Source organism: Chrysemys picta, chromosome 2, assembly GCF_011386835.1.
Source record: "Chrysemys picta bellii isolate R12L10 chromosome 2, ASM1138683v2, whole genome shotgun sequence".
In the NCBI taxonomy this organism is placed as follows: Eukaryota; Metazoa; Chordata; order Testudines; family Emydidae; genus Chrysemys; species Chrysemys picta.
In genome coordinates this window covers 105,629,820-105,654,268 of record NC_088792.1, presented here as the reverse complement: position 1 = coordinate 105,654,268, position 24,449 = coordinate 105,629,820, and the positions used below count along the sequence as shown (strand labels likewise).

Below are 24,449 nucleotides of genomic sequence, written 5' to 3'. Positions count from 1 at the left end.
CTAACAGAATATTAGGAACCATTAGGAAAGGGATAGATAATATGACAGAAAATATCACAATGCCACTATATATATATCCATTGTATGCCCACACATTGAACAATCTGGGCAGTTCTGGTCATCCTATCTCAAAAAAAGATATATTAGAATTGGGAAAGGTATAGAGAAGGACAACAAAAATTATTAGGGCATGGGACCAGGGCCGGCTCTAGGATTTTTGCCGCCCCAAGCAAAAACAATTTTGTCCGCCTCCCGCCCCCCGTTTTTTTCTTACCCCACCCCCGGCGCCGCCTCAACTCCGCCCCTTCCCCAAATCCCCAGCCCTGCCTCCTCCCCATAGGCTCTCAAGCCTAGGAGGGAGGGAGGGAAAGGGAGAAGCAGCGCGTGCGCCGCAGCCACTCGGGGTCTCCCTCTCCCTCCCAGGCTTTCAAACCTGGGAGGGAGGGGGAGATCCCGAGCGGCCGCGGCGAATCAGCGAAACAGCTGATTCGCACGCCGCTGCTCCCCCTCACTCCCAGGTTCTCAAACCTGGGAGGGAAGGGGAGATCCCGAGCGGCCGCGGCGCGCGAATCAGCTGTTTCGCGCGCCGCAGCCGCTCAGGGTCTCCCCCTCCCTCCCAGGCTCTCAAACCTGGGAGGGAGGGGGAGATCCCAAGTGGCCACGGCACGCGAGACAGCTGATTCGCGCGCCACTGCTCCCCCTCCCTCCCAGGCTCTCAAACCCGGGAGGGAGGGGGCGCAGTGGCGCGTGAGCGGCAGCAGCGGAGGTGAGTTAGGGCGGCTGGGGCACAATTTTAGGGGCGGCATGGCCGGCGTGGGCCATGCCGCCCCTACAAATGTGCCGCCCCAAGCACCAGCTTGTTTTGCTGGTGCCTAGAGCCGGCCCTGCATGGAACAGTTTTCGTATGAGGAGAAATTAAAAAGACTGGGACCTTTCAACTTGGAAAAGAGGCGACTAAAAGGAGATATGATAGAGGTCTATAAAATCACGACTTGTGTGGAGAAAGTGAATATGGAAGTGTTATTTACTCCTTCACATAACACAAGAACTAGGGATCACCCAATGAAATTAATAGGCAGCACGTTAAAAACAAACAAAAGGAACGCACAGTCAGCCTGTGGAACTTGTTGCCAGAGGATGTTGTGAAGGCCAAAGCTATAATGGGGGTTCAAAAACGAACTATATATGTTCATGGAGGATAGGTCCATCAATGGCTATTAGCCAAAATGGTCAGGGATGAAACCCATGCTCTGAGTGTCCCGAGCGTCTGATTGCCAGAAGCTGGGCGTGAACAATAGATCACTCAATATTTGCTCTGTTCTGTTTATTCCCTCTGAAGCACCTGGCATTGACTACTGTCAGAAGAAAGGATACTGGGATTGATGGACTATTGATCTGACCCAGTATCGCTATTCTTATGTTCTTATAACCCAAACTGCATGCTTGCTCATTAAGGTCCCTCCTCAAAACACTGCTCTTCCAAAAAAAAAAGCCCATAAATCATAATCCTCCCTGCAATGAGTTACTGAACTGAAATACATACCAATAAAACCAGAGCAGTCTAGCAAACTTTGATTAAGCTTGCTGTTCATAAGAGGCTCTGGATCGTAGAAACAGAGAAAACTGTGAAGATACTGTACAGTACACAATGCTCTTTACGATTCTTGCTCTTGATAATAAGAATGGGTAAAATAATTTTTTGAAATGTTTTCAATATCAGATCCTTGGTCTTTCTTATTAAACAAAAATACTTGATTCTAAAAACTGTGGGGATTCATAAGAGCCATCTGGTCAGGGTTACAGGCAGCAATCTGCTGTACTAAGCAGCATGTGGGGGACAGGCTACAGTGTTTGGGTGGCAAGAGACGGGTGACATTAAGAGGGAATGGATGGGACACTGGGCTCAGAGCTGGGCTGGAGGGAAGATGCTGCAGTGCGAGAGAACTGATGAACGATAGAGTACAGGGTCAGGACAGTTGAAAGCAGGACCAGTGGGAGAGAGTAGGTGGGAGAATGGGAAGAAGTGTTGGGACAGGATGGATGGCAGGAGCTGGGAATCTGATGGAATGAGTACAGGATATGACACAGTATCAGGGTAGCCAAAAGGAGACGCTGAATGAGCAAGAACAGAATCTGAGCCATACTTAAAATATCTTACTCTCATATACTAGTAGCCATTTTAATTATTCTAGGTGTCCAATATTTGTGTCAAATTTCAGAAGCAGATTTGTATAAATCTGAATCCAGCAAAATGACCAGATTTGTGTACCAGCAGATTTCATTTTGAGATTCACCACATCTCTACTTAAATGTTGTGGATGACAAAGTTCATTAGACTGCTAAATATTTTTGGACCATATTATAAAACACTGTCTCCAAATCTCTGTATGTGTGTACTGTCACTACTCATAGTGATAAAAAAACACCTTATCTCATCTTATCTTTTTCCTTTGAACATTCAATTAACTTGACCAGGAGTTTCACTGAAGAACTACATTTCTGCACTGGAAAGCCTTCTTAATCTCCCACTGTACTGCAACTGCAGCATTTTATAGAAAATGCTGGATGTTAGTAAGGGTATCATATGTGCTGGTCATTGCTGCCTCTTCATCCCTGAGGGATACAGTAAGGCTTAGTTTTAAAACATACAGTGTGTCAATTAAAAATTGCAGGAATGGTTAAGTGTATTTATTGCAGGTCGAACACCTACAGTCATAGCAAATAGTATTCACTATGGATTGTACTGTATTCTTTATCTGATATTGTTGGTTAGTTGCCTAAATATATTCCATAAATAGAAAATATGTTGAAAACATTACAGTTGCACATTTAAACACTCCAGAGTCAGGCAAGTTGAATGTGCAATTTAACCGCTGGCATTTCCTGGCTTTTAAATTTTTTATGTGACTTTAAAGTTTTCTTAGTATAGGATTTTTAATGGAATTTAAAAAAAAGATTTATTAAACTAAGGTAGTTTCTTAAATATTTTTATTCATTATTGCCAAATTCCAGAGCCGAGTGATAGTCCAATTAGTTGAATTGGCTATTAGGTAGATAAGCTAGAGAACACAGGGTAAAGAACTCTGCCGCCTGCTCTGTGAAATGGTAATTATATCCAGGCTTAAAATTTTGCCCTCCCCGTGTTTACATGTGTAGTTAATTGAACCCATTTAGATAACTAATTGGCAGTCAGATACAGCTAGCTAGGCTTCTAAATGAGTGCAACTATGGGTGCAAATACTTGTACCTTAGTTCTAGAGGTTGTTTTGGAAAATGTAGCCTGTTTTTTGCCTGCATGTGGCCGCTTATGCAACTCTTGAATTTCTAAAGCCCTTTTCTATTTTCTAGGCTATCTCAAAGACAAGGACGTATACCCAGTAGTACTGAAAGCCAGACCCCTATTAGTCTCAGGCAGGAAGATAGGCAGCTTCAACACTCACCCAAAAGTAAGTTTAAGTGTTGAGTGATTGTAAACTGTCTAGTTGTGTGCATTGTTGTATGTTGTGCACTTACATTTGTTTTGTAAGTTGTTCTGTTGTATGGGCTTTTACATTTTTGATTGTTTGCACACCTAAAGAGATGTTGTTGATAGACACATCCTATAAAGTGGGGGGGAATATATTAAAGCAGAACTGAATTAAGACCACGTTAAGGTTGCATGGCTAAGCAGTCAAAAGTCAGGAAGTTACAAAGTTGTGGTTGCGTGTGCCACATTAACTTTATTCCCTTCTATATTGTCATACATAGATATTCTTCAATTATATGTTCATATGCTATTTCACAAATAATTCCATGTAATTTTTTTTCTACAACCCTAAATGCACAGGACGCATCTTATAGTATTATGTACTAATCAGACAGAGTCCATGGCATTTGTATATAACATTGGCAGAGACCAAAGCTAGAGCTCCACAGGTCTCCTTGTCTCATTCACTGTGCACCTTAAAGGACTCGCCTTATAATGTTGGAGACAAAAAAATAAAAATAATTGTGGAGACTCCATAATGAATCTATAGTTTAGGTTAGTTCAAGTGGAGTAGCTCAAGTGTATCAATTTGAGTTAACTGTTGCATTGAAGATAAGACCTTAGTGGTGAGGATGTTTGAGCCAGAAAGAAACCAGATGGACTTTTTGCAGAGGTGGTGATAGGAAATGCAGCAACATCTCTTTATTTTATAAACTGATAATGTGATCTAGAACAACTGAGGCTATGTCTTTATTGGAAAAAAGGAAAATGTGGTTTTTAAACTTGGGTTAAAAAAACAGTGAAAATACAGGGTTAACAGCTCCACGTCAAACCCAGGCTCTACATATGCTTTAAATCAAAATGCTAATCCAAATTAAAAGATGAGTTGCTGTGTCTTCACTGCTATGCTAACCCAAGTTAAGAACACACCTTTTTTGCAGTGAAGACATAGCCTGAGAAACAAACATGAACCCTATTATGCCTATTTTGCAGTGACTTTTGAGAGTAGAACTGCATTTTTAACTACATCTGAGCTCATTTAACTGTGTGCTTGTTGCATGTTTTTCAGAAGGTATCAGGCTTGTCTTCCACTTGCTAGGACTATGCATAACAGTTCTGTCGCACTTTGTGATGAAAATATGCAGCGCTTTTGCAAGGTAAAGATGAACAAGAATCTTTTTCTCAAGGATGGGTGGGGAAATAGATAAATGCAGGTGGGCAGGAGAAACAGATTGGTATTAATCACACTCCCAAATCTGACAAAGAATTAAGAGAGTGATTTACATTGGTGTCAATCCAGGCTCTTGCTGAAACCAGTTCTGGGATCAGGGGTCATAAAACCAATCACTAATTTTAATGTCTCTTCAGTTTTGATATAGTGCTTTAATCTCCACTGCAGAAGTTAAAAGAAGCTTCACCATTAACTTCAATAGGCTGCAGGATGAAGCCAACAATATGGGCTTCAAGAAATCCTAAAGAAACTTTTTGCTAATACAGAATATGTACGTGAAATATGTGGATGCTGCTAACTTTATGCTTTCTTTCTCCTTTCTGTTCCCCAGGAAGATTTGGGCTCGAAAGATTATTTCACTGGTGCTGTTCCTCCTTTCTTTATTCTTTTTTGGTGAGTTTCTATAAAGTACAGCATTAACTGACACTCTATAAGGGGGACCAAATTCTTTGCTCTCCTCTGGCCCCTTTGTGCTGCTTTAACAGAGAAGCACAGCTGAGAACTGAAGTAGGCAGTTGGATATCCCAGCTGGGTCTGCCTGCCTCCCTCCCTCCAGTCCGCTCCCTGGGAAGAGACTGATGTGGGGGTTGGAGGACCTAAGTGCCCTCTCCCAAACTAGCTGTAATGGGGCCAGAATTTTCCCAGTCTTGAGGAGTAGCAGCGATTGGCCTTCACTCATCCCAGGAGGCAAAGCAACCCAGCTTGGGAGGAAGAACAGCTAGGGGGCAGAAATCTTCAGAGCCTCAGAAGCCCCTGAGATATCACTTAGGCCTTGGCTACACTTACCCGCAAGTTCGACGGCTGGAAATCGAACTTCTGGGTTCGACTTATCGCGTCTAGTCTGGACGCGATAAGTCGAACCCGGAAGTGCTCGCCGTCGACTGCGGTACTCCAGCTCGCCGAGAGGAGTACCGCGGAGTCGACGGGGGAGCCTGCCTGCCGAGTGTGGACCAAGGTAAGTTTGAACTAATTCGAACTAAGGTACTTCGAACTTCAGCTACGTTATTCACGTAGCTGAAGTTGCGTACCTTAGTTCGAATTAGGGGGGGTAGTGTAGACCAAGCCTAACTCTTTTTATTTAAAATGAAGAAGAAGAAGAAAAAATGTCTTTACTTACTATAGGGCAATGGCAGTTTGTGAAATTGGGGTCACCATGGAACAGTTTGTGTTGTTTTGATTCAACTTTTTTGTATCTTTTCTGATAGTTACAAACAGTTATTAAAAATGAAGTTAATAAAAAGAGGGAAATAAAAATAATTAAATAGAAATAGGCAGTAATAATTTTTTTAAATAGGTGGTAGTAAAAAAAAATTAAATAGCAGGTATTACAAAAAATCAATAAAAACATAAGCAGGTTTAAAAAAAAAAGGGGGAAATAAGCAGAGGTTAAAAAATAAACAACAAATAAAGCAACTTTCCAGTTGCATCAGAAATCATGTTACCACATGCCTCATCCTTCCTCCTTTCACCACTGCTTACAGTTTGTTAAACCCATTAGTTGTCTCTTGTCTCAATTTTTGGCTACAAACCTGCAGAGAATTACAGATGCTTAACTTTATGCACAGGAGCAAAATTAAGTCCATGTGTCTTTGCCGGATCAGTGACTCAGGCTACATCTACACTACAGGGGGGGGTCGATTTAAGATACGCAAATTCAGCTACATGAATAGCGTAGCTGAATTCGACGTATCGCAGCCGACTTACCCCGCTGTAGGGACGGCGGCAAAATCGACCTCTGCCGCTTCCCGTCGACGGCGCTTACTCCCACCTCCGCTGGTGGAGTAAGAGCGTCGATTCGGGGATCGATTGTCGCGTCCCGACGGGACGCGATAAATCAATCCCTGAGAGGTCGATTTCTACCCGCCGATTCAGGCGGGTAGTGTAGACCCAGCCCCCCCTTAGATTCTGGTGTTGCAGTGAGCTTCATGGAGGCATATCCTTGAATGTGCACTGAGCTCCACTGAAGCCAGTGCAGCTGTGTGTGGCCACAAGGTCCTGCCCGCATGGAGATCATTGCAGGACTGAGGCCACAATAATCCCTGTTCCAAAGAACTGTCTCTTTATATGACCCCCAGTCCTGCAAATCCATACACTGGTGAATAGACCCATTGACTTGATGGTGAGTAAAGTCAAATACCTGTTCTCAGGATTAAGGCCTATAAACATAGGGGACCCTGATCCTGACTGGGATCTGTAGGTGATACTTCTATATATTTTTAAAAAATAACATATAATACGTGAACAATTTAATGTGGAATAAGCCTTAACTTTTACATTTGAAAATTGATTTTAACCATGTAAACCATAATGCTCCATTAACATGTGTTGAAAATGTATCTCCTCAGCTCAAAATCTATAAGAATGTCATTTCACCATTCCTTGCAAAATATCCAATTTGGAAACTCAAGTAGAGGGATGGTAGGAATGTAGAAAGGGAGAGGGGTCATAGAGGTTGATTTTGCTTATTGAAATGGTGATGACAACTAATACAGCCCTTGGAAGTCCCTCAAGGCTGCATTTTACATCCATTCCAAAATTAGGCCCCAGTCTTGCAAACACTTAAACATGTATTTAACTTGACTTTGGTGGGATTATTTCACTGGTTGCTTTACTAAAGCTAAGCACATGTGTAAGTGTTTGACAGATTGAGGCCCCTTGCTTTTGAAGAGAATAATCTGCTGGAGATGATAATGTTCTAAATTTAAACAAAGTTGTTCTTTTTTAACTAACAGGTACTTACTACATGGGATTGCTTGATGGAGGAGGAATTCAGATGTCCAGGGGAATATATAATGGCTTTGTCCTCTATGATTTTAACCATTTCTGGCACAAGGTGATTTATGATTAGATGTAATCAAATAAAGACTGCCACTACCAGTCTAGCTCTAGGACAGAAAGTGCTTACCCAATAACTTGCACCTTCTTTCTGTGGAGTTTCAGGTATATTGGAGACTCCAGTGTCCTAGAATTTAATTATATTTAACCACACATTAATAATTATTTTGTTTCTGGGTCTGCTATTATTTTACAATATGCCTTTGAGCAAATCACTTGGGCTAACGTTTTCAGAAGTGGCCTTTAATTTTGGTTTTCTTCATTTTTTGGTTGTTCAGCTTTAGGTAACTAGGATCCCATTATCAGATGTACTGAGCCCCTACAACTCCAATTGAAGGCACATGATCAAACAAAAGACTTTATAATATAACCACTTAAAAGAAAACTCCTTTTGTTATAGTTTCAGTGTTAGTTAGGGCATGGCTACACTTGCAGATGTAGAGCGCCAGGAATTAAACTAGCCCTCGGAGACAGCAGCAGGGAAAGCGCTGCTGTGTGTTCACACTGTGCTCCTTGTGAATGTGGAGCATAGGGTTACCATATTTCAACAATCAAAAAAGAGGACGGGAGGAGTCCCGCCCTAGCCCCACCCCCGTCCTGCCCTAGCCATGCCCCTGCCCCTTCCACTCCCTCCCACTTCCCACCCCCCTCAGAACCACCAACCCTCCCCTGCTCCTTGTCCCCTGACTGCCCCCTCCTGGGACCCCTGCCCCTAACTGCCCCCCAGGACTCCACCCCCTACCTAAGCCTCCCTGCTCCTTGTCCCCTGATTGCCCCTTCCTGAGACCCTCCCCCCATCCTAACTGGCCCCCTAGGACCCTACCTGTTCCCTGACTGCCCCAACCCTTATCCACACCCTCACCCCCAGACAGACCCCCGGGACTCCCACATCCCATCCAACCTCTCTCCAGCCCCTGACAGCCCCCCCCAGAACTCCTGACCCATCTAAACCCCTCTGTTCCATGTCCCCTGACTACTCCGATCCCTCTCCCCACCCCTGCTCCCTGAAAGCTCCCCCCTCCCAATCCCCCCTGCTCCTTGTCCCCTGACTACCCCTCCTGGGACCTCTGCTCCTAACTGCCCTCCAGAACCCCACCCCCTACCTAAGCCTCCCTGTTCCTTGTCCCCTGACTGCCCCCTCCTGAGACCTTGCCCCCTACCTGTATCCTGACTGCCCAAAACCTTATCCACACTCCCACCCCCAGACAGCCCCCCCCCCCAGAACTCCTGACCCATCCAACACTCCCCCTGCTCCCTGTCTCTTGACTGCTCCCTCCAGAACCTCCCTCCCCCTTCTCCGACCCCTTGGCCCCCTTACCGTGCTCCTCAGAACAGCATGTCGGACTCCATGTGGAGCCGGACACGCTGCCGCTCTCCCCAGCGGAGCGCACAGCCCGGTCCCTGCCCCCGCAGAGCGGCGCGCTGGGCAGCGGGGGGGAGGAGCAGGGGGAGGAACTCCAGATAGCTGGAGGCCCGTTGTGAACGGCCAGTGATCTGCGAATGCAGGGAGGGGGAAAGGGAGGAGGGGAGTGATCTCAAGCAGCAGGGGAGAGGAGGGGGAAGTGGAGGAGGGGCTCTGGCTGCTGGAGCCTGGTGCGAGTGGCATGATCTGGCCAGCTGCCCCGTCAGCCGCGTGTGCTCTGCAGGGGGGGGGAAATCCGGACATTTACAAATCCCCCCCGGACACTATTTTTAACTTAGAAAAGCCGGACATGTCCGGGAGAATCTGGACGAATGGTAACCCTAGTGGAGCATGTCCACATTAGCATAGTGGCTGCAGCATGCTTTGGAAAGGGTTTGCAAAGCATGAGGGGCAGAGCGTGTCAGCATGCTATCTTGTAAGTTCAGACAGTGGCAGGGGGAAACCTGACATCAGCCCCTACCCCCGGCCTCTCTCTTTCTCACACTCACAAACGCCTGCCCCTGCAGCAGGAGCATTCCACAGTAATGGTTTGCTTTGCGTCCCAGAGCAGATAAGCATGCTGGCTGTCAGAAATGGAGCTTTGAAAGGGGATATCTGCATGCCTGCAGCCCAGTTCAAAACAATGACCAGAGTGGCCACTTGACTGCAGGGGATTATGGGATGTTTCCGGAGGCCAATCACAGCACAGTAATGCAATACATCGTCCACACTGACACCCCAGAGCTCCAGCCAGGGCGCAGCAAGCTCTATGCTTCTCATGGTGGTGGATTACCAGGAGCGCTCCAGCCGCTCTAAGTGCCTTGCCAGTGTGGACACCGCAGGAGTTAGGGTGCCTGGGACTGATTTAATGTGCTCTAACTTGCAAGTGTTGCCAAGGCATAAGACTTGTATCAAAAAGAGAAACTGGAATAGGAACACACTTTATCATAGAGAGTAACAAGCGTGTGGCCACTAGTATTCCAACCTTTCCTCATAGAGAATATATCTACTTGTGTCAGTAGACAGTGAAGTAATGTTGTATTGATAACAGAGAGGAAATCCTCGGTTACAGTGGCCCCAGAAAACAACTGGAAAAGAAAAGAGGCAAAACCTAAAATGGAGCTAGTAATGGAGAAGTTTTAGGGAAGGTTCTGACCTCCACTTGGCTGGCTGCTATTCATTTGACCCTTTTTCAGAACTGTAAAAGCTGGTTAGAGAGGGGAAGAAGTTAAGAGTTTGGATTAAGAGTTTGGAAGACGTACTTTGAGGATAGGATGTTTTGATAGAATGGGTAGCTAGGAGGTTGACATAAAACTATATGAAAATAGGTGTATCCTTGATGTAGCAATTAATTTTCTGTGTTAGCAAACTAGATGGTATGCTTCCTGAAGTGTCTTAACCAATATCCAGGAGCCTGTCATGTAAATTCTTTTTTTTTTAAGCAATTATTATTAAGAAGAAAAGTAATGTGTAAAATTCTGGATAATGCTTGCAATCAGATAAGTTTGAATTATGTTATAACAAACATTTACCTAACAGCAATATTCGAGTTTCCGTGCTCCCTCCACAGGAAAAGATGCTACTTTTTATTCAGATGTCTTTTACTTCCTGTTGGCTAGCTGCAAAATTGCAGCCTTTATGGAATAAGCTCAGAGACATTTACAGATACAGAAAAGTTGAAAATTCAGTACACATTTTGTGCATATATTTACCTATATGATGATTGGTTCTTATGGTGGTGTTTTGTTTTTAATAAATTATATTTACCATCTTAGAATAAATAAATCAAATGCATGATGGGAGACTGTGATATCTGCTTCATGAATAAGGAATTGTCCATCATTAATCTTATGATCTATTTAATTGTCTTTCTCTCCTGGGTATTTATAGGGTGCCAGTTCCTGTTGTATGTTAGTGTTAAACACTTGTTGTATGTAGGCATTGTGTCTCTGAGTGTCTACCATCTCAAGTTCCTATAGAGAGTGATTGCCTTTCTCTGCAGGAGGCTCTGTATTGGCGATGTTAGTATTTGGAATGAATGTTTTATTAATATTTCCATGTAGGATGAATCAGAGATATATGGAATGGATCTGGAGTCTCTAAGGTAAGGTGGATTTCTGGATGACTACTTGACTCATTGCTGTAAAGGAATTCAAACCCTGAGCACAACAACTGCACAAATGGAGGAGTTGGGTCTCCCACAAACTTCATACACATTGATGATGTTCCCAACCCCAAAGATATCCAGAGGAAGGGAAGATGTTGGAGCTGGCAGTTTTTCTTCTCTGTCTTACAGGCATATAAGTTGCTCGTGTACACGACTAGGTAAGAAGGAAAACCTGCTTGCACTTCCATCTTCCCTGAGAGTTTGAGGAGAAGCGGAAAAGATTATTATTTTCCTGCTGCTCAGCTTTGTCTTCCTTGTGGTGGAGGGATGGAGGAATTCTTTTGCTGGTTCCCTCCATATTCTGAAATGAATAGAAATAGAAACTTCTGATTGTTCTGCCCTCCTGTAAAGTGGAATACACACTCCTCTGTACACAGTTCCCACTGTAGGTGGAGGAAACCTTTGCTTCTTCCCAACCCTGCTTCTTCCCTAGCCTGGTGGCGTAGGAGCTGCATGTGAAGAAGCCCTGCATGGTTAGCCAAGATCAGAGGAATAAGAGGACCCGTGAGGGAATAATCATCCAAGTAATTAAGGGGAGAATACAGGAGTATGGAGTGGGGGAAAGAGCAGCTGTGGGCAAAATGAGAAACTAGAACATTTAGGGTAAGACACTCATTCGGGAGAGAGAGTGAGGCAGGGAAGTGGTGGACATGAGGAATGAAGGAGAAAAATGTTTAACAGAAAAAAGATATTTAAAGTGGAATACAGGAAGATCAGAGGGAAGGAATAGAAATGACCAAAACAGGTGTAGCAAATACCTTTTACAGTCCACTTTAGCGTATGAATGAAGAATGGAAAGAGAAGGAAGAACAAAAACAAGGGAGCCGTATCAAGCAGCAGATTTTTGATTGAAAAGTTGATGTCAAGATGCTAGAAAGAAAACATGAATGTTGAATTATATAGGAGATATTAGGGTACTGTACAGACAGGGCCGGCTCCAGGCACCAGCCGAGCAAGCTGTTCCGCTCCGGCTGCTCTGTAGGGGGTGGCGGCGTGGAGGACGGGAGCATCCTGCAGCAAGCCCGTCAGGGCAGTCCTCGTCCTTCCCTCCCCGCCGACCGGAGCGGAGCCCTCCCAGCAGGCGGCGCAGCGCGGCGGGCCGGGCCGTGTAGCAGCGCCCCGCTGTAGCCCTGGCCACCCCCCTTCTCTCTCCTTCCCCCCCCCCCCCCCCCACTAGCCAGTCCCCCTGCACCCACACTCCGGCTGTGCCGCAGTGGTGTGTTTTTTTTTTTTGCTTGGGGCAGCCAAAAAGCCAGAGCCGGCCCTGTGTACAGAACTGTGTAGGCCAAAGAAGTGATGGGGGCTTTGCAGTTCAGGTAGGAGGGGGCATGGGAACCCACTGCTCCTATGTGTAAGGAAACGGGGACATTTTTTGTCCAGTAAAATATGTTTTAGAAGTTGTTGCAGTGGTGACTGCACTTTTTAATGTGTATTTTTCCTTGTTTTATATCTGTTTGTGTGGTCTGTGTCAGAGATGGCAACTGAGGGATCGGAACTGAGGATATTCTTTTGTGGCCTAGTGTGCCATTTGTGTGAGTAGTTTTTAATCAAATGTAACCTGCTGCTGGCTTGGTCTGCATTCCAGATAAAACCAATTTACTTTTTCAAGCATATGTTCTTTCTTGTTTTGAAATGCCCTGGAATCTTTGAAAATGCAGGTTATTGCATCTTCTATGCCAGTATTTTCCAGGCAGGATCCTTATCCTTTTGTCCATATTTTATTTTTTTTCCTACATCAAACAAAATCTTAGTACTTCAAACCCGCCCTTACACATTTTTTAGTATGGTTGCAGATATGCTTCCACTCACCTCCGTATTACTCAGGAAGCAGGGTAAAAATTTTTGAAAGTACCTAAGTCCTATTGAAAGTCTATTGGACTGAGGCGCCTAAATTGCTTAGATATATTTTTGAAAATTTTGCCCATAGGGCAGCAAGGTGGCTTCTCCATCTGAAGGTATTAGAACTAGTATCAAAGTCTACTTTTCCTCTCACTTACAAATTGATCATCCGGAGCAGATTTCTATAGAGGTATAAAAAGAGGTGTCTGTTGCCTGTCTCTCATTCTCATGACATACCGCAAGCCAGACAGGCCAGGAAAATAGTGCTTTCTGTCACTCTTTCCCACTTTTTCTAGGCAGGCAAACCATGTTTTGAAAGAAATCCAATCTCTTAAAGAGCAGGTAGATAAGCTACAGACAGAGCTTCATGCTCTGAGACAAGGTACAAAGGAGATCACCCAGCGTGCTATCAGTGAAGCCCTGGAAGGGAGTGAGATCAAAGGTGTTACAACATGGGTAAGGACATTGCAGGATTTTGTAAGTAGAGATTTCTAGCTTTCTTTGTATCTACCATAGTTCCTTATCACACTTTTTTTATACTTCACTGACATATGTAGTGTAACAGTCTTGGGAATCTAGGAACAAATGTTCACCCACAATAAAAAATTTCTCTTTGGAGACTTTTTTTGCGGGGTAGCTGGAAGGATGGGATAACATAGGTAGGAATTTCTGTCACCCTAACCATCAATAGAATGCCATCACCTCCTGAACAAGATGTACAGTACACTACATTAGACATTTGAAGGAACAATAGTCTAAGCTACAGTATTGATTTTTCACCTTTACACCAAGAGAATGATCTGGTGGAAAATTCATAAGGAGAACCTGCAACCCAGTCTCCTGAGTCACTTCTGGTACCCTTGGGCTCTCTTTGGTCCCTGTCAGTGTTACCCATGGGAGACCTGGCTGCTGCCAAGGCTTCCCCCAGCCTCTCCCCAGAGAAACTCTATTTCACAGGGCTTGCAGAGGATATTATGATATGTCCTTCTAGCCTTCCACAGTTTGTCCCACAGGTCTGTGCAGGGGATCCTCCACACAAGTAATATTGTCTAGAGAATCTGTCTCTTCATCTGCAACAGCTGGTCTTTGAGGTAGAAGTGACTAGTATGGTAAGGGTTTCCCAAGGGGAATCTTGTTGGCAGTATGCGCTCAGTGTACTTGAGGACAGAGTGTATCAAACATCTTTGCTCTTTTGAGTTTCGTTCTATTTCTTGGAAGTTATAGGAACTTAATCAATTGGTGATCACTCACTTTTATGAACTACTTGGTAGGTAGTGATTAAATTGCACATATATAAGGGGTCATTTAATAATGACACTAAGGGTCATTATATAGGTAGTTACCACTATTCTGACATAGTATAACAACTGCCTAGAAGGAGGGCTACACACACTCTCCTGCAATGGTGGCCATTGCCAAAATTATAGAACAAGATGAACACAATAGTTTTCTGGCACTTTGGTTGAGATTCCAGGTGGCTTTCAGAACCTCTAACAAGTGGTCTCTAATTCAAGAGATAATACATGCACTTGATACCAGTGCTCCACACCCAGCCTGTTAGGGTATGTCTACAATTTGAGCTGGGGGTGTAATTTACAGTGCAAGAAGACATGCCTGTACTAGCTGTGATCAAGCTAGTGAGTTAAATATAGAGTATAGCCACAGTGGGGCGAGCAGCAGGAGGGGCTAGCCACCCAAAGTACATACCTAGCATTTTAGCTGTCGCAAGTACATACCCATCCATCTCCTTGTGCCACCACAACTACACTTTATTTTTAGTGCACTAGCAACATCTGCACTGGGGGAGTTAGGGATTTTTTTATACCCCTCACTGCCATGGTTATGTCAACCTCAATTTTAAGTGTAGACCAGACCTTAGTCTAACATAATGGTTAGTTACTTCATGATTGTTTTACACATACTTCGGATTGTAGGTGAACTGGTGTGTGTACTACTTGCAAACTCCTTTCCCCTCTCACAGTTCTTATCTTTTATATTCCTTCACAGACTGTTAAAAGGATGCTGAATAAAGTACTTGAAAAGTTGGATGAAGACCAAGTCCAGATGCCTGATTATGCCCTAAAATCAGCAGGTATTATTATTATTATTATTATTATCAATTAGAATCTGGGTCTTCATGGTGTTATGCACTGTAAAAAAACATATAAGAAGACACAGTCCCTGCCCCCAAAGAGCTTACAATCTAGTTTAAGACAATGTACAAATGAATGTCACCTACAATAGGAGGGAAGTGGAAGAGAGGACAAGGGTCACTGTATAAGAAGATTATGCATTTACATAGTCTGACAGTGTTCCAAGCCTTTTTATAAAAATGAATGCTTATTTTAATATTGTTTTTATTCATCACTTCCTATCTTCAATTTTATTACCCACTGCCGATTATCAATTTTGAATATTTTAATTAGCCACCATGGCCTGTTACTATAAAGAAGGACAGAATAAATGAAAGAGAGACAAATACTGTTGCTAGAAAACCTGTGCTTGTTCAGGTCAAAGTATGGTAAGAGCTGACATTCTTATGGTATTACTGGTGAGAAATCTGTGCCAACATCTCTTCATGCCCATTTGAGAAGAGTATATGGAAGTAAGCATGTGGGGAAGAGAGAGCTATAAGAATTATGGCTGGTGTATGTTGATTGGGTCACATAAAAGAGTTGTTTGATAATGATTTTTTTTTCTGAGAGTCACATGCGATGATACATGTCTAGTTTGAAAGAGTCACTCATATAAATGATGATAATTGTATTACAGGGGCTTTGTTGTCTATACATTAGGAGTTAAGCACCCAACACCTGGTGTTGGTCATTAGATCGTCTGTATATTACACATTGTTAAGAATACCTGCTATATTAGAGAGGCAAAGTGGGTCCAACTTCTATTGGTGAGAGAGACAAGCTTTTGAGCTTACTTAGAGCTTTTCTTCAGGTCCAAGTAGTGCTATATGTGAGATATTATCTCATTACTGTATGAATATTTTAATTTCAGGTGCCAGCATTGTTCAGTCCAGAACTACCAGGAGCTACCGTCATAATAGAGGAAAATTCTTTTGGTTATCATTTCCAATGCTGGTTTTTGTAAAGTCTCCAGAAGTTATTCTTCAGGTAGAAATCAAAATAAAAGAAGTCTTGAGAGTTTCCTTTACCCTTTCCTCTCTTCCTTTTCCCACTACCATTCCCCATGTCTGCTTTCCCTGTTCTTCTCCCCATACTGCCCAAAGTTCAGGGAGGGATCGGTGGAGATAGAAAGACAGCCTATGCTGCTGTACTTAACGGAATTTTTGCAGACAAACCCAGGTTGGCACCACACCACAAGTGACGGAAAGAGAGAAATAAAAGCAACAGAGTTAAGAATTGGCACCTGGGATTTTGGGAATAAACATGGTTCATAAGTGCGGGGGGAAAGGGCAGACCGTGGTACTAGAGCTTTTATGAGTGGTGCAGCCAAAACAGTCCATCTGAACACTGCATCATGGAACTAGTGTTTATCCTCAGAATTAAACAATACATTTTATATTTAATTTTTAATTAGACTCAAACCATATGAACTTTGTGATTATTTAAATATCATTGGCGTGTTTCAAGATAGATTCTAAGGAGCCAAAGGAATCCCTGGTTTCAAGGATTCCACTGATTTTCAGTGGAATATATCAGCGATACCATTAGCCACATGGTTGTCTAAACCAATAATCATTGTTTTGTGTTCTGGTTTTAGCCCAACAATTACCCTGGGGACTGCTGGCCTTTCCCAGGAAGTCAGGGTGAAACTGTCATCAAACTGGCTATGGAAATAATTCCAAGAGCAGTTACAATGGAGCACATTCCCAAGAAAATCTCCCCTACAGGAGAAATCTCCAGTGCTCCTAAGGACTTCGCTGTCTATGTAAGTATCTTTCTTAGCTTTTTATGTAAGATTTCTAAGAAGGGTGGGGAGTAGTATGGGAGAAAATATAGGAAAAAAGCAAGTTCTGTATATTTCCTTCACACCTGCAACTCACTCCATATTGTAGGAAGAGAGTAATTCATATATATAACTATCAGCATAATTCTTGTTCCATTTATTCTTAAAAATGAGACTTTCCCATTCCTGCACAACCTGCTGTGTCTACATGCTACCTACAAGAGAAGTAAAGTGGTTTAGGGGATTCTGCTCAGGGCTGGGTACTAGGAACTCCTGATTTCTAATCCTGGCTTTGCCATTAACTCACTCAACCTCTCACAATTTCCCCAGCTATAAATGGGGATAGTATTTGCTTACCTATCTCACAGGACTATTGTGACTATAACTTAACCAAAACATGAAGTGGTAACCAGTAGGCCACAACTATCGGGCTTCTCCTGATATTTGTAACTTCAGAGATGTATTTGAAATAAATCATTGGTTTATGAACAAGAGTTAGATATTTCATGAGTATACCATCCATGTTTGGGTTTTTTGGATATCCTGTGACACCACCAGCCTGGCCAAACCTGGCTTTGGGAACGGACTTGTGCTACAAGGACCCTTATTTTATGGATTTAGCTCATCACTGTGCATCTGGGATATCATGTTATGCTTTTTGTTTTAACTGTCTGCATGAAGAGAAAACATATTTAAACCTGTTGTAATTGGGTTTCCACTGTCTTTTGTTTTCTCCATGCCTGTGTTTTTCTGCAGGGCCTAAAGGAGGAAGATGAGGAGCAAGGAACTTTCTTAGGAGAGTTCATATATAACTGTGAAGGAGATTTATTTCAAACATTCCAATTGAAGGTACATTAAGGAAGAGGGGAAGTGATTCCCAGTAGAAGTGATCTGGAGAAATAGCCCTGGGTGGAAAGGATTATAACTTAGTCTGTAGTTCTGTTAATGGTGGCTTTAAAACGAAGCATTTTTCTGCAGTGCTATTGCTAGAGTCTAATCTGCTGTGTTACCTGCAATGAATTTGGGTGATCTGCTCTTAGGCTGCATAAAAAGAAAACACATCACATACTGTCAGAATATTGGTCCATCAAATTAAACATTACTGATAACTGTAAGGAAATCTTTTTGTTGCAGATTACTGAAAATAAATCTGTTCTATTTAAATGCTTGTCTGTGTAGAAATTCCGTGCACAGACCTCACATAGATATCAATGGGATTTCTACATGTGGTGGAGTCAACCTCTAAGGCCTGGTCTACACTAGGCGTTTATGTCGAAGTTAGCGCCGTTACATCGAATTAACCCTGCACCCGTCCACACTGCGATGCTATTTAGTTCGACATAGAGGTCTCTTTAATTCGACTTCTGTACTCCTCCCCGACGAGGGGAGTAGCGCTAAATTCGACATGGCCATGTCGAATTAGGCTAGGTGTGGATGGAAATCGACGCTAATAGCTCCGGGAGCTATCCCACAGTGCACCACTCTGTTGACGCTCTGGACAGCAGTGCGAGCTCGGATGCTCTGACCAGCCACACAGGAAAAGCCCCGGGAAAATTTGAATTGGAATTCCTTTTCCTGTCTGGCCAGTTTGAATCTCATTTCCTGTCTGGACATCGTGGCGAGCACAGCAGCACTGGCAACGATGCAGAGCTCTCCAGCAGTGATGGCCGTGCAGTCTGTGAATAGAAAGAGAGCCCCAGCATGGACTGATCGTGAAGTCTTGGATCTCATCGCTGTGTGGGGCGATGAGTCCGTGCTTTCTGAGCTGCGATCCAAAAGAAGGAATGCAAAGATCTACGAGAAGATCTCTAAAGACATGGCAGAGAGAGGATACAGCCGGGATGCAACGCAGTGCCGCGTGAAAATCAAGGAGCTGAGACAAGGCTACCAGAAGACCAAAGAGGCAAACGGACGCTCCGGATCCCATCCCCAGACATCCCGTTTCTACGAGGCACTGCATTCCATCCTCGGTGCGGCCGCCACCACTACCCCACCAGTGACCGTGGACTCTGAGGATGGGATACTGTCCACGGCCGGTTCCTCGGACATGTTAGGGGACGGGGAAGATGAGGAAGGAGATGAGGAGGGCGAGGCAGTCGGCAGCTCTCACAACGCTGATTTCCCCGACAGCCAGGATCTCTTCATCACCCTTACAGAGATCCCCTACGAAGCGTCCCCAGCCGTTACCCCGGACACAGAATCTGGTGAAGGATCAGCCAGTAAGTGTTGTAAACATCTAAACATTTATTTTTAACAAAACAGGAATATTAACAATTAAAAGAATGGGTTGTTCATGATTAGTGTGCCCTAGGCGCTTAACGGTTTAGTAATGGGCAGTGCAAGTTTTGAAAAGAAATCTAGCAATGTCTGGTTTTCAGTGATTGTCCTGCACAAGCCGCTCTACTGTTTATTCCCTGCTACTGCAGCTACAGTAAAATGCGGTCTATGTGTCCGGGGATAGAGCAGTAATCCTCCTGGGACATCTCGATGAAGCTCTCCTGGAGGTAACTTGAAAGCCGTTGCATGAGGTTCTTGGGGAGAGCGGCCTTATTGGGTCCTCCGAAGTACGACACGTTGCCGCGCCACGAGATTATCAAGTACTCCGGGATCATTGCTCTGCACAGCAGGGCGGCATACGGCCCTGGTCTTTGGAGGCTTTCCCGGAGCATTCTCTCTTTGTCGCTCTCGGAGATCCTCAGGGTGATGTCGGCCATGGTGACCTGCTTTTAATTAGGTAGGGGAATGTTAGTGTTGGGACTGCTTTCCCGTTCCTTTACAGAACTGTAACCGCTGGTTTGCAGCCACGCGGTGGAGGCGGGAGAGGGGCAGCCGAAAGGGATCGTTCCCGGGGACAGCCGCGAGGGGGTGGGACAGGGGCAGAGTTCCCGCTTGCCGGATTGCTGGCAGCAGGGACTGACATTGATTTAAATGTGAAATGAGGCCAGTGGTAATATAAAAGTTTTAAACTGCCACAAGTGTACGGCTTACCATGTCTGCCTGCAACAGAAATTCCGTTGTGCTGCCTCGCTTCTCAAATGTGCTGTTCAAGACCCCAGGCACTGAATGCGAAGGCCGAGAATTCGACCTTGTGCTGAGTGCGCATGTGAAAGGTGCTGTGCATGGTCTTGTTCACAGAGAAAGACTATGTTCTTTGTTCACAACTACATTTATCTTTCTTAGGAATTCACTCCCTTTTTCCCATTTCCACAGCCCCGTCTGCGACTGTCTCACAACCTAGCCTGGAATCACACTCCCAGAGGCTAGCGCGGATTAGGCGTAGGAAGAAGAGGACACGGGAGGACATGTTCTCTGAGCTTATGGCCTGTTCCCAAGCCCAGGCAGCACAGCAGACCCAGTGGCGGGAGAACTTGACCCGAATGCACCAAGCCAACATGGATCGGGAGGAGAGGTGGCGGCAGGAAGACCAGCAGGCGACTCAAACGCTGCTTGGACTACTGAGGGAGCAAACGGACACGCTCCGGCGCCTTGTGGATGTTCTGCAGGAACGGAGGCAGGAGGACAGAGCCCCGCTGCAGTCCATCTGTAACCGCCCTCCCCCGCCACCAAGTCCCATACCCACCTCACCCAAAGTGCAAAGAAGGAGAGGCGGCAGAGTCCCTGCTAACTCTCACTCCACCCCTGCAGAGAGCTCTAGTAGCAGAAGGCTCTCCTTTCCCAAAATTTGAAAAGTTCTTTCCTTCCCGCCTGACAGAAGCCCACGTCCAAGTTTCACCTCCCAATGCCATGTGTAGTTGATAATAAAAAATTCGTTTCTGTTAACTACTGTTTCAATCATGTTCTTTTGGAGGAGGAGGGGAAAGGGGGTTGGTAATTGGACAGGACAGTCTCCTTTGGCAGGGTACATAGTCGGGGGCAGGCACAGCAGCAGGGCACATACACAGTGCAGTGATGCAGTGACTAGTTACCCCGGTTAGTCTGGGAGGTTGTTTTGATGTAATGTTGGGGGGGGGGGGGGGTTGCTCTGTGACTTTGTGGCGGGGGAGGGCAGTTACAGATCTTGAGCGCCGGTCCTTAGGCAGGATCACAGAGCCACACAGCAGGGGATCTGTAACCGTCCTCCCCCTGCCACAAAGTCAAATAGACCCCCCATACACACAGTCCCGATCAGGAGGGGTGACAGGCTCCGTTGAAACAAGCATCCCACCGCAGCGGAGCCTGTCAATCCTTGAGTTTAGAAGCTGCATTCGCGTCACAACACTACACCCGCTCCGCACCACAGTCTGCGTCCCAGTTTTAAAAAATTCCCGCGAAAACAGTATTAAAGAAAACGGTGTGCTTTAACAAAGTAGAACTATTTTTATTTCGACACCTGTGTTGGAGGGGGGGTGAAGGGGGTATGTAACTGGATAGGATAGTCAACATTACCTGGGTAAAGAAACGGGGGCAGGTTTAGCTTCTCAGTACACAAACTATAAAGTCACAGGTTACCCTGCTCACTCAGGAACTTTGCTTTCAAAGCCTCCCGGATGCACAGCGCTTCCCGCTGGTCTCTTCTAATCGCCCGGCTGTCTGGCTGTGAGTAATCACCAGCCAGGCTATTTTCCTCAACCTCCCACCCCGCCATAAAGGTCTCCCCCTTGCTCTCACAGAGATTGTGGAGCACACAGCAAGCTGCTATAACAATGGGGATATTGGTTTCGCTGAGATCACAGCGAGTCAGTAAGCTTCTCCATCTCCCCTTGAGACGGCCAAAAGCACACTCCACCACCATTCTGCACTTGCTCAGCCGGTAGTTGAAGAGTTCTTTTTCAGTGTCCAGGGCGCCAGTATAGGGCTTCATGAGCCAGGGCATTAGCGGGTAGGCTGGGTCCCCGAGGATGACTATAGGCATCTCCACATCCCCAACAGTTATTTTGTGGTCCGGGAAGTAAATACCTTGTTGCAGCCGTCTAAACAGACCAGAGTTCCTGAAAACACGAGCGTCATGAACCTTGCCCGGCCATCCCACGTAGATGTTGGTAAAACGTCCCCTGTGGTCCACCAGTGCTTGCAGCACCATGGAAAAGTAGCCCTTTCGGTTAATGTACTGGGTGGCCTGGTGGTCCGGTGCCAGGATAGGGATGTGAGTTCCATCTATGGCCCCACCGCAGTTTGGGAATCCCATCGCTGCGAAACCATCTATGATCGCCTCCACGTTTCCCAGGGTCACTACCTTTGGCAGCAGTACATCAACGATTGCCTTCGCTACTTGCATCACAACAACCCCCACGGTAGATTTGCCCACCCCAAACTGGTTCGCGACTGACCGGTAGCTGTCTGGCGTTGCAAGCTTCCAGAGGGCTATGGCCACTCGCTTCTGTACACTCAGTGCAGCTCGCAACCGGGTGTCACTGCGCTTCAGGGCAGGGGACAGCAACTCACAAAGTTCCAGGAAAGTTCCCTTCCGCATGCGAAAGTTTCGCAGCCACTGGGATTCATCCCAGACCTGCAGCACTATGCGGTCCCACCACTCAGTGCTTGTTTCCCGTGCCCAGAATCGCCGTTCCACGGCATCAACATGACCCATTGCCACTGTGATGTCCTCGGCGCTGGGTCCCCTGCTTTCTGACAGGTCTGTGCTACTCTCAGACTTCAGGACATCACCGCGGTGCCGTAGCCTCCTCGCCTGACTTTTCTGCATCTGCCTCAGGGAAACCTTTATGATAAGCTGCGAGACGTTGAGAGCGGCCACAACTGCAGCGATGGTCGCAGCGGGCTCCATGCTCGGAGTACAGTGGCGTCCGCGCTGTCAATGACTGGAAAAGCGCGCGAACTGTTTTCCCGCCGGCGCTTTCAGGGAGGGAGGGCGGGAGTGATGGACGGATGACGACAGTTTCCCAAAAGCACCCTCGACTCATTTTGTTACCCAGAAGGCATTGCCGGCTACACCCAGAATTCCAATGGGCAGAGGGGACTGCGGGAACTGTGGGATAGCTGACCACAGTGCACCGCTTCGAATGTCGACGCTTTCTCCGTTAGTGTGGACGCACAAAGTCGAATTACTGTCCTTAGTGTGGACACACACGTTCGACTTTGCAATATCGATTACAAAAATTCGATGCAAGTAAAATCGAACTACTCTCGTAGTGTAGACAAGGCCTAAGTGAGGAGAACTTCATAGAGTTACTTTGCTTACTGAAGCAAGCTAGCCTTTTTTGTGGCTATGTCTCTATAATTACTATCTTAAAGTACAGTTAGTAGAGGTATAAGCATCTTCATATCTTGTGAGCAATGATTTCACATGGTAGCAAAGAGTAAAATAGTGAACAAGTCACCCCTGCATGATGCTAATTGTTGATCAACAATGAGAGATACATAAAGTAAAAAATAATAGCTTTAATTTCTTTCCTTTCAGAATGAACTTTCTAAATTCATGAGGTATGTGAAACTGAAAGTGCTGAACAATTGGGGCCACCCAGAATATACCTGCATTTATCGATTCAGGGTACACGGAGATCTAAAACATACCCAGGAGTTCTTTGAACAGAGCCCAATACCTTAGGAACCACCACCAGCAAATTAAAAATGAAATTCACTTGGGTGATGAAGCGGAGTGGATCTTAAGAAAGGGTGTCCATAGCAGACAAAAATAAAAATGCAAAGAAAAATATTTTTTGGCAAAATTGTTTGTTTTTTATTCTTCAAAATGTTGCTGTATCTTATTCTATAGAAACAGTATGTATAGTGAATAAATAGCATTTGTCTAATATTTCTGAGAGTGCCTAGGGTAGGAAATTTTGGATCAGAGTGAGGAGGTTTCTACAGGGTAGGATTGAACCTTATGTGCCCCTAGGCACAGCATTTTCTGTGTCCCCCCTCTTCTCCGCTCTCCCCCTCCCCCCCCCCCCGCCTACAGCTGACCTTTGTGTTTTCTCTTTTTTAAAAAAATAAAACTTTTAACCCATGGTGTCCCTAGAACACTGGTGCCCCTAGGCATGTGCCTACTGTGTCTAATTGGAAATCCAGACCTGGGGTTCTAATGAGAGAGAAATATGTTGGATGGATTTTTCTTCAAATCTAAGTTACTAACCAGAAAAAATGTAGTGGTTTTTTTTTTTCCCTTAGAGATAGGAAATACAAAGAGCCCATCAAAGCTTTCCCTTGTGTTCCATGTGGCACTCTTTGCTTATCCTCTGTTGACCCACAGTATTGGCTAGGGGCTCCTGAATTCATAGACCGTGATTGAAACTCTCCAAGATCAATCTTCACCTACCCCTTAAACTCATGGGGGCAGTTTCTCAGCTAGTGTAAATTGTCCTAGACCCATTGACTTCACATTAACAACTTATACCAGCTGAGGATCTGCTCAAGGAATGCTGTTTTTTCCTTGTGCATCTCCAATCTCCTCTCTCATTTTCACATAATTTCAATGGAAGTTAGGAGCCTAAATACTGTTGAGGATCTGGGCCTGTATGTTCCTGTTGGTGAGAAGAGAAGCTTATGTATTATATTCCCCAAGCTTTTTACCAAGACAGTTTGCCACTAAAATCCCATCAAGTCACACAGTTATTTTATGATGTATATGTACCCCTCTCCCTTTCTCTCTTCAGCTTCTCTCTGCCCTTTAGTTTTTGATTTATTAATTGGTTTT

At 45.0% G+C, this 24,449-nt stretch overlaps 1 protein-coding gene across 1 annotated transcript in view; it reads left to right on the top strand.

Moving 5' to 3' along the window:
• The window catches only part of SUN3 (Sad1 and UNC84 domain containing 3), a 61,299-nt gene extending 37,734 nt beyond the window's left edge, over positions 1-23,565 (top strand). The window contains exons 4-14 of the mRNA XM_024099892.3: positions 3,349-3,446; positions 4,536-4,623; positions 5,029-5,090; positions 7,430-7,530; positions 10,998-11,038; positions 13,237-13,396; positions 14,948-15,032; positions 15,947-16,062; positions 16,673-16,840; positions 17,615-17,707; positions 23,214-23,565. Coding sequence (XP_023955660.2) covers positions 3,349-3,446; positions 4,536-4,623; positions 5,029-5,090; positions 7,430-7,530; positions 10,998-11,038; positions 13,237-13,396; positions 14,948-15,032; positions 15,947-16,062; positions 16,673-16,840; positions 17,615-17,707; positions 23,214-23,360 — 1,159 coding nt within the window. The 3' untranslated portion in view covers positions 23,361-23,565. The remainder of the gene's footprint in view (positions 1-3,348; positions 3,447-4,535; positions 4,624-5,028; positions 5,091-7,429; positions 7,531-10,997; positions 11,039-13,236; positions 13,397-14,947; positions 15,033-15,946; positions 16,063-16,672; positions 16,841-17,614; positions 17,708-23,213) is intronic.
• Positions 23,566-24,449: the final 884 nt, after the last annotated feature.